Raw genomic sequence first — 15,357 nt, 5'->3', positions numbered from 1 at the left:
AGTAGGGCCAGATCCTCAGTATAGGGGGGTGGGGAGCGCTGAGAGCGCGGGCACTGGCGTCGGGGCGCTGTGGCTTCTATCCCAGGAGGGGCACGTGGGACCCCCTTTCCCACAGGAGCGCTGCCGGGCTCTCCAGGGCCCAGGGACATCACCGTCTATGGGGGCGCCGTGGCCCCCGCACCCCTGCCACCTGCGCTCCTCTGGCCCCATCGGGCGGGGGCGGGGCGAGAGCGGCTCACGTCCCGGGAAACCCGAGCCGCCGCCCTTGGTCCCGCCCCCAGCTCCGCCCCCGGCCCCCGCGCCGGCCGAGCCGTCCGCGGCGGAGGTGGCGGGAGAGCGCGCCTTGGAGCGGCTCGGAGCGCCCGGGCCCCTCGTTCTGCCGCCCCGGAGCCCCGTGCCGCGCACCGAGGCCGCCCGCGCCGTCCGTGCGCCCTCCGCGTCCTCCGAGCCGCCCGCCGTCCAGGGCATCCCCCAGCCCCAGCCCCCGCCGACCCGGGATGGCCGCAGCCCGCGGCTGAGCGAGCCCGGAGGGGGGGCCCATGGACCGACCCGCGCCGCGCCCCCCCCGCGGCCGCCCCCTCAGGCCCGGGCCCCTCCAGCCGCCGCGGGCCCTGGCGGCCCGGATGGCGGTCGCGGCGGCAGGGGCAGGGGCTGGGGCCGGCGCGGGCGGCAGGCGCGGCCACCACTGACGGGTAGTCGGGCGCCCCAGCAGGTAAGCAAGGGCGAGCGGGGGACCAAAGTTGGGGGACGACCAGCTCCATATACGAGGGTCTGGGGGGGGGGGGGGCTTCTAGGACTCGGGATAGACAAGTAGCTCCCCCCTGGCGTTTGTGTGAGGATGGGGTCAAGGGGCAACAGGTCCGCGCGTGGTGGCGGGGCGGGGTGGGGAGGGCGATCTTAAGCGCCTCCAAGTCAGGATCCGGGAGGGGGCGGCTCCCTGTCCGACGGGGCAGACGCACCTCTGTCTCCTCCAACCCCATGTGCGTCTGAAGAGGAGTGGGAGCGGGGGCAGCCGAATGCCCTCCACAGCCTGTAGGAAAGCGAGCTCCAGACACCCCTTCTGCCTTCTGGTCTACCGCGGGCCGTGGGGGGCACCCAGATCCCGCGGACCTTGGACAGGGGGTTGCCGTCGCGGCCCAGCTGCGCTCAGAAGTAAACATCTGTCAGTGGCGCGTTCCAGCCGCCTTCCCTGCGCGCCGCCGCCGCCGGGGACACGGTGTCCTCCGGTAAGGGCCCGGCTCTCTTGGCTCCTGGAGCCGCTTGTGCAGCCACAAGAGGGCGCGAAATCTTTTTTTTGGGGGGGAGGGGGTGTCCTTAAGGGCAAAAACCGGATTTGAAGGAGAGGGGGCTGTACCTTGCTCTCTTGCTTTTTAAAAGAGACATGATCTTCTTGTTCAGAATAGTCTCCAAATTTCTCCCAGGAGGAGCGGTTTGGGGGTTAGGATTCATCGGGCCAAGGGGGCTGCAGAGGGTGGGCAGATTTGGGGTGGGGCTAGAGGGGAAACCGGCCCCTCCCAGGGGTTGCCGACACCACTGCCCCCTCCGCAGGAAGCCACAGCGTGTATGGTGGTGACACTGGCCCTGTTTAGCGGGCTTGTGGTTACCTGCAAGGCTGGGCCACCAGTCCAGATCCAGGGAGCAGGGCCAGGGGCCTGGAAGGGGGCAGGGGAGGCTGGGCTGATTTTCCTCACTCTTGCCTGCCCACCCGCCCTGCCCTCTCCCGGCCCAACATCCTTCCCTCTGTGTTCCATGACACTCTTTGTCTGTCTTTAAGTGCCCCAGGCTGAGGAAGCCCCAATGGGGCGTGACTGGTCTAGGCTGATGTCAGTGGAGGGAAGACTCCCAACTTTACCAGCTTCTCCCCACCTTCAGCCCCTTGCCTTGGGGCCCTTCTCCCAACTCCCTTCATCCCAGGACTCCCGATGATTGGAATTTTGAAGCCACTCCTGGGCCTTCCAGCCTACCCACAGCCAGCTGCAAAGAGGTGGTTGCAGGAAAGGAAACCTAGCGTCCCCCTCTGCAGCTGGGCACAGTGTTTGAAATTCCACCATGAGCGCTTGTCCCTCACGTTTCAGGCCTCAGTGTTCAGGGGTGGAGGGCGGGGAGCAGAGGATATGAAGAGCCTAAAGCAAGAGAAGGAACCAAACAGTCTGCAGCCCAACCCTCTGTGTAAGACACAATCAAGAGATTGTTTCAACAAGTGTTTGTGGGACAGAAATGGTATGGCTGCCTGTTTGGTAAAAGGGCTCCTTAGCTCTGTCCTTCAAGGGCAACACACTTAGACCAAGGGTGGAGCCCAAAGTGGGGAACAAAGACTCTGTCTTAGGGTAGGGCAGTCAGGGAAGACTTTCTAGAGGAGGAGCACGAGCTAGGGCTGTGACGGATGAATAGGAGTTTTCTAAGTGGGAAAACAAAGGGCATTCCAGGTGGTGGGAAACACACCGGCAGAGATCTAGAGGCAGGAAAGAGCAGGCTGGCTGGTTGTGGCAAGTCAAGGGTGAATGTGGGGAGGAGAGACTTTCTGAAAGGCTGGCAGAGGGAGCAAAGGGCTGGGGCATCCAAAGGCGGATGACTGCAGGTGGGGGCTGGGAATACCGAGGGGAGAGGAATGGGTCTTCAACACATGTGGAATCAGGGGGCCCAGCCATCTCTGCTGAGGGGCTGCGGGATTCCCCCGCAGATGTATCTTTCCTGGCCTCCCAAGGTGGGCAGAGGAGCCCAGGGGCAGGAAGAAATTAGGGGAGGGGCCTCTGCCGGCAGCAGGTGGATCTCACTTCCCAGAGAGAGGGCACCATTCATGCCTAAACAGCTTGGTGTGTTGGGGACCTGAGGCAACCTTTGAACTCGGGGAGATGGAAGAAATGACTCAGGTACCCTGATTCCCAGGAAAGTAGTGTTAGGGTTTGAGCTGTGCCTGGGGCCTGGGCCTCAGTTTCCATTTCTGTCTGTTGGCCAGCTTTGTGTGATATCCTGGCCACTCAGACAACCCACATCCCTCACACCACCCACTGGGCCCCATGCCAGCTGCTCAGCTATGTGCTATGCCAGGCCTCATTAGGCTGATCCTGTTATCCTACCCTGGGGAGCCCCCTCCTGCCCGCCCCAGCTGCCTGCAGGGCCAGCCCCAGACCAGCCTCCTCTGGTCAAGGTGGGTGGGAGCTTTATGGTCTAGCCACAGAGGGCTGGGCTGGAAATGGTAGGTCCGTGGATCGGAGAAGCTGTGGCCCCACGGCACACACACTCGCCAGCCCTGTCTCCCTGAGAACACAGCAGTGGGTGCAGGAAGAGGGCTCCAGACCCTGTGGAGAACCGAGGACTGGCCCTGTAGGCAGGTCACAGGGCCCCTGTGACCTCTCCTACCTCATCTCCCCATACTGTCCCTGGTTCCATTGCTCCAGTGACACTGGTCACCTTGAACAGGCACGGCCCTACCTCGGGGCCTTTGCTCCTCACCCGGATGCTCTCCCCAGATCTTCACGTGGTCCTAGCTCAGATGCTGCCTCCTCTGAGAAGCACTTCTTGATCCCTCAACCTCAAAGCAGCCCTTCTACCGCTGGTACTATGGCTTCACCTCGTTTTATTTGTTGTTGTTGTTGTACTGTCAACATCCAGATTACCATATATATTTCTTATTTATCATCCATGGTCCTGATTGGACAGTGAGTTGGCACGGGTGGGGCCCAGGTTGGCCTTGTGTGTCTTTGAGGAAAGCTCTTACTTCCCTGAAACTTAGCCCTACTTTTCCCCCGAAAAGCAGAGCCTATCATATCCTCCCCATGTCTCCTCTCCCCCTCAGCATTGCCTCCATTACCCAGAGCCCAGGGATTGTGGAGGCATCGGGAAAATAAGTTGGGAATCAGACCCAGATTCAACCACAGCTCAGCCACTTATTTGACCAAATCACTCTACCTCTCCAAGCCTCAGTTTCCCTGTGTGGAAAATGGGGCTAATAATAATAACACCTTTTTCCAGGGACTGTGGGGAGAATTAAACATGTAGAAAGCCCTTAGCATAGTGCTTGGCACTGAATAAATGAAATAGCCAATACTGCTGGGTGTTATTATTGTTGTTAGAGAGGCCATATGGTACAGTGGCTAAGAATGTGGAGACTGGGGTGTTGGGGCTGGGGCTTTGAGGGATGAGTAGGAGTTTGCTCAACCACGAAGTTCAAATCTCACTTACACTCTGCTCGACCCTTAGCAAGTCACTTCACTTCTTTGGACCTCAGTTTTCCCATCTACACAATGGGGATAAAAGAGTTCATACCTTGCTACGAGTCATTAAGTGTGAAGTGCTTACACTAGTAGTGTTGTTTGCTAGGGTTACTATGAGCTATTATTACTAGTATTTTACTTGTATTATTATCACAAAGCAACCAGCACAGCCTCCCCAGAAGTCACTCTCTCTGTCCACCTCTCAGCTACACTTTGGCCAAAACAAACCCAGGGCCCCTTAAGATAAGCTCAAGGGCTGACACTTTATTCTCAGAGTAGCAGGGAGCCAGCAATGGTGCTTGCAGTTGGGCAGCAGGAAGCTCGGGTTGGGGGGAGAAGATGAGAGGCTACGCCCCCACCTCGGGCCGGGCTGGAGGGGTCGGCTTGGGGTGTCTGTGCAAGTGCCAGCCATGAGGCTGGCCCACAGGCTGGCCCCGACCCCTGCAGACCCAGCATCGGAACCAGCTGTGCTAGCCAGATGTTCCTGGTTTACCCCCAGATGTGTGTTGCCAACTTGAGGCTGCCCTGGCCTCCCCATCCCCACTATGGGGTGGGGCTGGGCCCTGGGGCCCTCTGAGGGAGGGGACACATTTTTGTGGGCTGCAGAATTTGTTTCTTGTTTTGCAGAACCTTTGAGTCTTGCCTTGAGAGAGGCCCAAGTTCCGCCTGTCATAGGGCCTCAGTTTCCCCATCAGTGGCCCCCCAGGGAACCTCCAGGGCCATCTGGGAAGAAGGAGACAAGCAGGGCTGTCCTAGGAACAGGCCCAGCTGCCAGCCCAGGAGCCGTCAGCACTGATGGGGGAAACAGAGGCACGGGCATGCAAGCATGTGTGTCTGAGCGTTGGGCCCAGCTGTTGCTGTCGGCTGGTTCTGCAGAACTTCCAGAACCTAAATGACCCTCCAGGTGGGGGAGGGTGTCCTGGGCAGTCTGTTGTACAGATGGGGAAACTGAGGCTCAGTCAGGAAGAGGCAGAGCAGGGATCCGAACTCGGCTGTCTGGGGTCCGTGTGCTGCAGTATTCAGACACACGCCCTTCCCCAGTGAGCGGGCCGCGCCCACATCTGCCCATGTGACTCCACAGCGTGGCTCGCTCTGCCTGTGGACAGTGACAGCCCTACTAGCCACCCCCTCGAGCCCTCCCCTGGCATTCCCGCGGTGCTGGCTGGCCCCCTGTGGACACTTTCTGAAGATGGGGAACCTGGGTTACGGCAGGACCAGGGACATTTCAGAAGTGAGGTAGAAAGGAAGAAGGGTGCACATGGAGGGAGGCACCGAAAGTGTGGAGACTGAGGCCTCTGTGAACAGAACGATCGAGGTCACCCAGCCCAGACTGCCCCTCCAGAAACCCCTACTCCAGAAAAGACCTGTGACATGGACATAGCTATGCCGCAGGGCTGACAAAGAGGGGTGGACCTGTGGCCAGGGTGCCAAGATGGGGAGCAGAGAAGGCTCCCGGAGGAGGGGCTTTAGTAGCTAGGGCTTTGAAGGATAAGTAGGAGTTGGCCCAATGGGGACAAGCCTCAATTCCAGACTTCCCCCAGACTAGAGGGATGAGTGGATTGAGGGAGGGGTCACCTCTTGACCTTCCTGTCCCTGGGTGCAAGCATGAAGCAGGGGCCTCCCTGAGGCCAGGAGCTCTGCAGGATGGAGGCTGTTAACCTGGGAACAGGTAGGTCCCTGGGAAACTCTGTGAAAAGGCGGAGCCCCAGGGCGTTGCCTGGACACCAGGATAATGAGCAGCATTTCCTGGCACCACCAAGGAAGCTGCCAGAAACACCCACACACCCTCACCCTGATTGTCTGCTCCTTGGATGCTTAGAAGGACCTACCTGGTTGTGTGACTTTGGGCTATTCATCACCCCTCTCAGCCCGATTCCCCTCCCTCCCCACCCAGCCCTGGGGATTCTGGGGCCTCGATCCCTCTTGCTGCAGTTCAGACTGGCCTGGCCCCCAAGAAGGGAGGGTGCTCCCTTCCCTCGACAGTGAGGACTCTCCAGGATCAGGACATGCCTGAGGGTTGGGAAAGGAACCGGCCAGCCCTCTGGGCAGAGTGAGTGGCACCTGAGATGCTAGCAGGTGTGAACCTTGGCCGGGTACAGTGGTTCTGGCAGGTCAGTTCTCACCTGGGTCATTCTGCCTCCTCCACTGCCACGTGCCTCGCTCGCAGCCCACCGTGTGTGCTGTTCACTATTCCCCTGGGATCTTTGCAGTTAAGGACCCAACAGCACTGAGGGTGTGTTCATGTGTGTGTCCCTATGTATTGTGAGCATGTAGCCAGAATGTAGAACATGGTCGTGTTCAAGTGTGATCATGTTCAAATGCCATGTAAAATGCCCACGTGTGAACGTGTATGAGAGTGAAACACACTAGCATGTGCATGTGGTAGTGTGCAAATGTCATAATGCACGAGTCTAAAAATGCCCAGGTGTGTGTGTGTGAGACATTAGTGTGTGAGTGTGGTAATGCTTAAGTGTATGTATGTGATCATGTTCAAGTATGTGAGTGTGAAAACATGTGTGTGACTGTTCGAAGATTAAGGGTAAACACATCCAAGAATGTGATAATGTTTGAGTAGGAATATGAAAACACCCTAGTGTGTGAGTGTGGTAGTGTTTGGGTGTAAGTGTGAGAACTCTTAAATGTGTGTGTGACAGTGCTCAAGTGTGTGAATGTGAGGGTTTCAATGTGTGTGAAAATGTCCAAATGCATGGTTGTATGAAAACACTGAGTGTGTAAATGGGATAGTGTCTGAGTGTGTGAAAACATCATGTGTGAGTGGGATACAGTGTGTGCAAGAATAAGGATGGTGAGTGTGAGTGTGAGGGCATCCACCTCCCCAGATCTCCAGGCCTCCATTACACAAGCACGCCTGGCCCCTCCCCTGTGCCCTCCACCACACCCACCTCACCCCCTTCCGGGCAGGTCCCTGCCAGAGACAAACCAGTTGGGTGACCCCCTTACAGAAAGGTCCATTGTTAACCAATGCTTATCAGCTGGCTTGCTGGGCCCCCTCCATTGTCAGCCCCCCTGCTTTCCTGTCCCCCATCAGAGCTCTGATGGGGTCTAGCGTTTCAAGGCCACGGGGCGGGGGGTGCTTAGGGAGGGGGACTCCTGTGGCCAGGCCATCTCTTGGCTGGTGTTTCATCCATCCTTCCAGCCCCCACTTAAGCCCTTAGCAGAGACAGAGGACCACAGCCTGGTGCTGGGCCCCGCCTTGTTCCAGCCTAACAGGGAAACTGAGGCACACTATTCCAAGAATTGGGTGTGAGAGCAAGCAGGAAGCTGGGGTCAAGAGAAAGCCGTGCCCAGCGGAGGACTTTTTTTTAATCCTCACCCAGGGATATATTTTTCCCCACTGATTTTTAGGGAGAGTGGAAGAGAGAGGGAAAGACAGAGAGAAACATCGATGTGAGAGAAACACATCGATTGGTTGCCTCTTGCATGTGCCCATCCAGGGCCGGGGCCAGGGAGGAGCCTGCAACCGTGGTACGTGCCCTTGATTGGAATCGAACCCGGGACCCTTCAGCCCACAGGCCAACGCTCTATCCACCCAGAGGTCTTGAGCCTGGGTGGGTTTCCCTGCTGTCTCCCCCTGCCAACTCTGTGACCTTGGGTAAGTCATGTGACTACTCTAGGCCTCCGTTTCCCCATCTGTGAAATGGGGATAAAGACTCTTTGTGAGGTTGAAATGACTTAATATGCATTGATTGTAGAACAGGATCTGGCATAAAAGGGGGTGGTTTGGGCACCTGACAAATGGGCTGACCTCTGTTTGCTGCACAACCTTGAGAATGAAATACTCTCTCTGCAGCCCACAAGTTCCTGCAGGATCCATCCGGTCACGGCCTCCCCACTACCCTCCCCCCCCCCCCGCCCCGCCTCATTCTGCTACAGCCACAGGGGGCCCTCTTCTGTTCCTTCAATGAGCCAGGCCTGGTCCTGCCCCAGGGCCTTTGCAAGTGGTGTGCCCTCTGGTATCCAGGTTTGTTCATATGCCCCCATGTCTAGGAGCTCATTTTCTGCCACCACTATCAACGGGAATAAAAATTGTGATATAAAATAGTGGCAAGCCCTTGGGGTGACTCCATGACATTTGTTCCCAAGCCCAGCTCAGCCCAGGTAGCGTGTGTTGTGTCTGCCTTCGAATTTCAGGTCCTTTTCTAGCCAAATGCCCTTGAACAAGCCCCTCTATCTGTTTTGTGCCTCAGTTTCCTCAGCTGCAAAATGGAGATAATAGTGCTCTCGTGGGCTCAGCACCCGACTTGGTATCGAGCAGGAGCTCAGTAAGTGCCCACTGTTACTGTCCAGTGGGTGTAAGTCCTGTGCCTTTGCATCCATGCGAAGGGGGAGGGCTCTGCGCTCTGCCTAACCAAGCACGGCCAGGCCTACGCAAATCACATGCAAATGAAATACAAACACACAAATGAAATGCATATTGCCCGCAAATTGCTCTCTGGGTGAGCAGTCTGCACTCTGAGGTGTGCGCTTGGGGGCGCCCGGCACCCCACGGCCGAGCCCAGGCGCTGACCCGCGTCCAGCCCGGCTTTCAGCGCTCTGTGTAAATGTTTACACCGGGCCCGTTGCCAGACCCCGTGCGGGGCCGGCACAGGCAGCCGGGTGGGGGAATGTAAACGCAGGCTTGGGGCCACTAGGCAGCAGGGAGCTGCTCAGACATGGTTGTGGGGGGATAGGGGTGTAGGAGCGTTATTAAACACCTACTGTATGCACTAAGCCCGAAGCTCCTGATAGTCACAGCACCGAGGAATGGGTGTTATAACGGGGGACGCTTAGGGCTTGGGGTGTGGGGAGCAGTCAAGGAAGGCTTCCTGGAGGAGGCACCGGTCCAAGGTGAGACTGAAAGGGGAATGGGAGGGCAGGGGAGAGAAAGTGTTCTGGGTAGAAGGACTGGCTGTGCAATAGCCTGGAAGTGGGTGGAGAACAGCTTTGGTTCATCGCAGCCCCTTTCTGGGCATCAGTTTATCTGTCTGGAGGGTAAACCCAGGCTCTGAAAGGACAGCAAGTCACTCCCAAGAACATCATATGTAGGGAACAAAGTGTCAACCCCATGGTTTCTGCCCCCAGACTGTATTCTAATACCGGGTCTCCTGGCCACCCTTGTCCCACAATGCCCTCTGTTGGGATTGGCTTCACCTTTCACTCTTTCCCTAAACACTCTGGGCTCCAGCTACCCCAACCTCCTGGCTGGATTGGCCAAGCTTGGTTCAGCCTCAGTTCCTTTGCACTGGCTGTCCCTCCTGCCTGAGATGCCACTCCCTTCTGCCTGGCCAACTCCTACTTTTGTTCAAATCTCAACTTTCCTCAACCCTCAAGAAAGCACTCTGGGACCCCCAGATGGGGTGGTCCCCTGGTACCCCTGGCACAGCGCCCACACCCTCCTTAGCAGCAGTTTTTCACCGCCCTGTTCCGTGGTTCCTTGCTGAATCATGTCTGTTATCACTGAGCAGTAAGCAGTAGTGGTTCAAAACCATGGGCCCACTCTGTCCCCAGCGCCCGGCCCAGTGCCCTGTACCTGTTTGTTGCCTGGCAGACTGAGGCCGTTTGGCTGACCATCCCGTGCCCGCAGGCCGAGGATGCAGCGCTGGAAGGCAGCAGCCTTGGCCTCGGTGCTCTGCAGCTCTGTGCTCTCCATCTGGATGTGTCGGGACGGCCTGCTCCTCAGCCACCGCCTCGGACCCGCGTTAGCCCCGCTGCGCCGGCCACCTCGAACGCTGGACGCCCGGATCGCCCGCCTGGCCCAGTGTAAGCCCTTCCCCTGACATAGGGACGGCCATACTGGAATGTCAGGCAGAGGAACCAGGCCACAGAAGCTTTTATAAAGATGGGGTGGAGGGAGGATGCAAATCCCGCAATGGCAGGTTGTGTGTGTGGGGGGGCGTGGCTCCTAGGAACTGGGGTCTCTTGGCTTAGCTGTCACAAGGAATTAGACTCTGTCCTTCAGGGGCCAGATGGAGATTAGACCTAGGAACTCTGGCAGGGGGGGCCCACCCGCAGCACAGCGGGGGGCGGGAGGGGGAGGCTGGACCCAAGGCCCCAGTGACCTGTATGTGTTGATAGGGAACAAGAACCGGGGAGACGGAGAGAGACCTAGAAACAGAGACCTAGACCTGGGGAAAGAGACAGAGACAGAGATGCACAGACACAGAGACAGGTGGGAGAGACGTGGAAAAGGCAGTGCGGTAGAGAAGTGAAACTCCCACTCGAGGAGAATGGCCCAACTCCTCACGTGACCCTGGTGCCTGCCTTCTGCCAGTTCTGCATGGGCCCCAACCTTGTGTGTGTGCACACATGACCACGCCATGTGGTGTAGGCACAGGCCGGGCGCATGCATGGCGCCTGCGGGTGGGGGTTGCCTGCATGCACACCCGCCCTGCCAGGCCTCACAGTCCTTCTTTCTTGTCCTCACAATAGACAAGGGCGGCCTCCGGCACAGACTTCACTTCCGTTCCCAACACTAGCCCTTGTAGGCCTCGAAGCCCTTCCCAGGACACTGGGTTCCAGAGACCTGGGTGGGCCCCCAAAAGCTAGCGTTCCAGGACCTGGGGACAAAGCACCAATGGTGGAATCCACTGAGAAGAGTCTCAGCCCATGGGCAGGTGCCCGCCAGTCCTGTGTCCTGTCCCTGGGCCCGGCTGTGCTGGCGGAAGGGAGTGGCTGTTGATCCCCTCAAGGTCCTGGGACTAATGTGCTGATGGTGGAATTTCAGGCTGAGGAATGAGGTGCAGATCTCATCTCTTTGTGTTCCAGACCCTGTGCACGTGGCCTGGCCTGCTGGAGGGATGCAGGGACAGATATACTAAAAGATTATTCATTGTTTATTTGAAATTCCAATTTAACTGGGTATCTGTATCATCTGGCAACCCCGCAAATAACTCTCTACAAGCACACCTTGAGGTGTGCACACTAAGTGGAGGAGTTGTAGGCACCAGAAGTGAGTCAGGCTCAAATCTAACCCCAGAGCAGACAGTGCTGGCTATCCCAGTCTGGCCCCTGGGCTGCAAGAACTCGGAAAAGGCTGCTCCTTCATCCCTCACTTTCCACTCTCCCAGCCACAACCACAGGGAGGACTCTGCGAGCCACGCTGAACAGATAGGGATCCTGGCAGAGGAGGGCCATCACCTATCTGAAGCTGAACCAGAAGAGCGGCAGAGCTAGGCTCAGAGCCTGGGCTTGTCGGCTTCCTGAGACCTGCTGTAGACAGATACTCAGGGTAACAGACAGCCCCTCCCCCTCAGGCTTCCCAGTAAGATACTTCTTTTGACAGCCAGGTGTGCCAGCCTTGGGGGCAGGTCTAGGCTAAACTCAGGATTTCCTCTCCCAACCTGTGACTGCAACCTGTCAGAGGCTGGGAGCCTCCTGCCAGCCATTCCAAAGTCTGCACTTCTTTCCTGGGGCTGCGGAGTACAACAGATCCTCGAATAAAGTCATTTCCTTGAACCTAGTTTTGTTCCAATGATGAGATGCCGTAAGAACTTTTATACTAATTAGGCTTTGGTAAAATTGGTTTCATTCTTTGTCATTTCGCCGGAGTTCCAAGAACCTACCGATGATGTTAAGTAAGGACTTACTGTACTGGGGCAGGGCCAGCCTCTTGGAAAATAAATTCAGGCTACGGGATCCTGGGATTCTGTGACTCTGGCACCTCCCGAGGGCAGCTGTGGGAGAAAAGGGCTGAACTTGGGCCAACTCGGGTGCTCGATGGAGGCAGGAAAAATGCTGTCCGGGTTTCTCGCTCTCACTGCCACCTGCTAGTGGTGTGGCCTTGGCCAAGTCTCTGCTATTTTGGGTACCCAGTTTACTTACCTATAACATGGGAGTGGCCCTGACAATAGCTGCTGCCACCCCATGGGGTGGGGTCTCCACACAGGCCTCAGTGCCTGCTGCTCTTCTGTGTGTTCTGAGAAGCCCAAACACCCGATTTGGGTTTCTGTATAGGGAAACTGAGTCCCATCGCACAGTAGAGCAACAGGTACGGGGTGGGGGGTTGTGAGCAGCCCAAGGGCTCCCAGAAGATGTTGGGGCTTTGAGTAGGGACCCCAGAGAGTGAGGGAGAGACCCATACAGCTCAGCTAAAGGGTGGGGAGGGGGGGAACCCAGCATAGGGATGGGATCCACAGTCAGTGTTGGGGGCGGGGCTGAGACACCCAGATGAGCTCAGCTCAGTGGGGCAGGCTGGAAAGTTGTCCAGGGAACGCAGGAAGGGTTAGCCAGGCTCTGAGCAGCTCAACATAGGGCAGGGTCCAAAGAGGGATGTTGGTAACCTTGGGGGCCCAGCGTAGGGGTCTGCATATGCACCCCTCCAACACCTTCCAGCGGGGGCGCATGGGCAGGAGTCTGGGAAATGCGCTAGCGCCCCAGAGTCCCCACAAGGGTCATTTTCTGCAGGGGAACAGCGAGGGTAGAGGACTCCCTCCCACCCACCCACTGATTCCCATCCCCTTCTCTCCCTCCCCTCGCAGACCGTGCACTACTGCAGGGCGCCCCGGACGCCGTGGAACTGCGCGAGCTGACGCCCTGGGCAGGGCGGTCCCCAAGTGTGCGCCGTCGGACGGGGCCCCGGCGGCGGCGCGCGCGTGCGCGGTCGGGGACACGACCATGCGGGCTGCGCGAGCTCGAGGTGCGCGTGAGCGAGTTGGGCCTAGGCTACGCGTCCGAAGAGACGGTGCTGTTCCGCTACTGCGCAGGCGCGTGCGAGGCGGCCACGCGCGTCTACGACCTGGGCTTGCGGCGCCTGCGCCAGCGGCGGCGCGTGCGGCGGGAGAGGATTCGCGCGCAGCCCTGCTGCCGCCCGACGGCCTACGAGGACGAAGTGTCTTTTCTGGACACGAACAGCCGCTACCACACGGTGCACGAGCTGTCGGCGCGCGAGTGCGCCTGCGTGTGACCCTACCTCACCGGTCCCGGCCGGACAGCACCCACAGTTCCAGCTGTCAAACCTCGCGACAGACTGCCCATGCGCAGAAGATGCCGTCGAGGTTTCGGGACTCTCGCGATAACTGTACAGAGATAAAGTGTGGAAAGTTGATGTGGGTCTTGATTGCGCGCACCAAGGGTGTCCGCCTCTGGGAGGGGCAGGAGGACGTGTGAGGAAGTGGCCCCAACTCCCCTGGGAAAAGGGGGTTGGGTGCGGGTGTCACCTGCAGCATGGTGGGGAGATTCTTTAGGGGGAAAGGAAAGATTCAAAGAGGGTCCTGTCTCCGGAGTACAAGTGGGAAAATGGGGTTAATTGGGGTAATGTCGGCAGGGACTGCCACTTCCACCTCCCTGCAGGTCCCTGTGCTCTTCCCCAGCATGTCTATCCCAGCCAGATGTGCTTCTGGGGCGGGGAGAAGTGAAGTTGGTGGAGGAAGGTGGAGTCACTCTGCAGAGGAGGAGACTGAGGTCCAGGTGGACCCGGGCCTCTCTCACCCAACGGGCATCCTCAGGCTGGGTCAGCCCCCACAAGAGTGGCCTCTAAGCCACTGTCTCCTTTTACTAGCTAAAAATACGCATGCGCTGCCCATCTCCCTGTGGGGATAGGTCTGGGGAGGGCGCCAGCCCCATCCAACCCCAAACTGGCGCCTGTTGGGGCAGAGCTGGTCTCGAGGGATCTAGGTCCTGGCCCATAAAAACCCTGGCCTGAGTTCGAGGGGGGATTTATGACGAGGCCCCGTGGAGGATGGAAAAAGTGCTGGGCGGTGTTTAGATTTGCCTGCAGTGTCACCTTGATGTTTGGCAGGCCGAGGAAGGGCACAGGGTTTTGAATTCCCAGAGCTGGGGGAGGGATCAGTGGGTCCCATGGTCTGAAGAGGGACGGGTGCTGGCGCCCAAAAGACCAGAGGGTGTGGACCCTTCCCCTCCAGCCCCTCAGACTGGGGGCTCCCAAGGGAACATCCCCTTCCCTCCTTTGCTGTTTCCCTGGACGGGCCCCCTCCCTTCCTTCCTGCACAACTGAGTTCAGGACCACCCTCTAACCACCACACCCATTCCAGACACAATCCATGTCCAGAAGCTGGAGGGCTCGAATCAGAAGCTGCCCCCAAGAAGGATCACCTAGTCAGGCAGGCACATCCCCCAGCTCCCTGCCCCCCAGGGCTCTGGTTGAAACTAGAGAAACTTGAGGCAGCTAATGGGAAGGACTTACATGGAGCTCCAAAAGCATGGCTTGGCAGCCAGGCCCCACCCAGCCAGTGGGTGGTCTGTTTGGAAGGCAATTTCAGGAGGAGGCTGGCTGGGGTCCCTGCCTGCCCCCGCAGTATTCTGACTCTGAGGTTTGGGGTGGTGTATTTCTCCACTGTTTGGGCTGACTCAGCCCAGTGTGGCAGAGGCTGGGGTTCCCAGACACTGCAGAAGCTGAGCCTCAGTTTCCCCATTGTAGATGGCTCTGAGCTTCAAAGAGGGATGTTGCTGAGCTCAGGACATACAGCAGGCTTTGGAGCCTGGGTTTGTGGCGTGCGCGCACACGTGCGCGCGCACGCGCGCGCGCGCACACACACACACACACACACACACACACACACACTCCCCCAGCCTCCTGGGACCTCAGCTCCCTGTCTCCCACCCAGATCCAGCATCCCAACCACAGAGCTCTGGCTTAGCCCGCCAAATAATTGAAATGTAAACAGAGTTGCCCCCACAGACCCCTGGGGCAGGGGTTCTCAACTCATGTCACACACACACACACACACACACACACACACACACACACACGGGGCTTAGCAGACAGGATCACACATAGACCCACAGCCCACATGCTTATACACTCAGTTGTCATTCACACTCAGAACTGCACACTCAGAGAGGGGTACCCTCAAAGTCACCACTCATTCGAAAATAGGAGGACACAAGCCCTAGCCAGTTTGGCTCAGTGGATAGTGTCAGACTGAAGGGTCCCGGGTTCGATTCTGGTCAAGGGCATGTACCTTAGTTGCAGGTTTCCCTGCCATGGTCGGGGTGCATGCAGGAGGCAACCAATTGATGTGTCTCTCTCACATCGATGTTTCTGTCTCTCTCTCTCACTTCCACTCTTTCTAGAAAACATCAATGGAAAAATATCCTTGGGTAAAGATTAACCAAAATAAAAAGGACACAGGATCACACATTCTGTCACACACTCACAGCCACGCATACCCATGCTGGCCATCAT

General features: G+C 58.0%; 1 protein-coding gene across 6 annotated transcripts; it reads left to right on the top strand.

Moving 5' to 3' along the window:
• Positions 1–285: 285 nt before the first annotated feature.
• NRTN (neurturin) lies at positions 286–13,257 on the top strand. 6 transcript variants are annotated; one of them, XM_054716910.1, is made up of 4 exons: positions 286–712; positions 7,670–7,827; positions 9,799–9,974; positions 12,692–13,257. In XM_054716910.1, exons 3-4 carry the CDS (start codon positions 9,806–9,808, stop codon positions 13,114–13,116), a joined length of 594 nt encoding a protein of 197 aa, XP_054572885.1. In that variant the 5' UTR covers positions 286–712; positions 7,670–7,827; positions 9,799–9,805; the 3' UTR covers positions 13,117–13,257. The 6 variants fall into 6 exon arrangements, with proteins under 6 accessions (XP_054572885.1, XP_008148793.1, XP_054572883.1 ...); XM_008150571.3 differs by lacking the exon at positions 7,670–7,827; XM_054716908.1 differs by lacking the exon at positions 7,670–7,827 and having other exon boundaries at positions 9,763–9,974.
• The last annotated feature ends 2,100 nt before the right edge of the window (positions 13,258–15,357 follow it).

This window comes from Eptesicus fuscus, chromosome 6, assembly GCF_027574615.1.
Source record: "Eptesicus fuscus isolate TK198812 chromosome 6, DD_ASM_mEF_20220401, whole genome shotgun sequence".
NCBI lineage: Eukaryota > Metazoa > Chordata > Mammalia > Chiroptera > Vespertilionidae > Eptesicus > Eptesicus fuscus.
This window is presented reverse-complemented; position numbering and strand designations above follow the sequence as displayed.

Excerpts from the sequence above, each read along its gene's own strand:
- NRTN (XM_008150571.3), top strand. The coding sequence starts at position 9,806 with ATGCAGCGCTGGAAGGCAGCAGCCTTGGCCTCGGTGCTCTGCAGCTCT. Across the intron at positions 9,975-12,691 it reads GATCGCCCGCCTGGCCCAGT|ACCGTGCACTACTGCAGGGC; the intron begins GTAAGCCCTTCC and ends CTCCCCTCGCAG.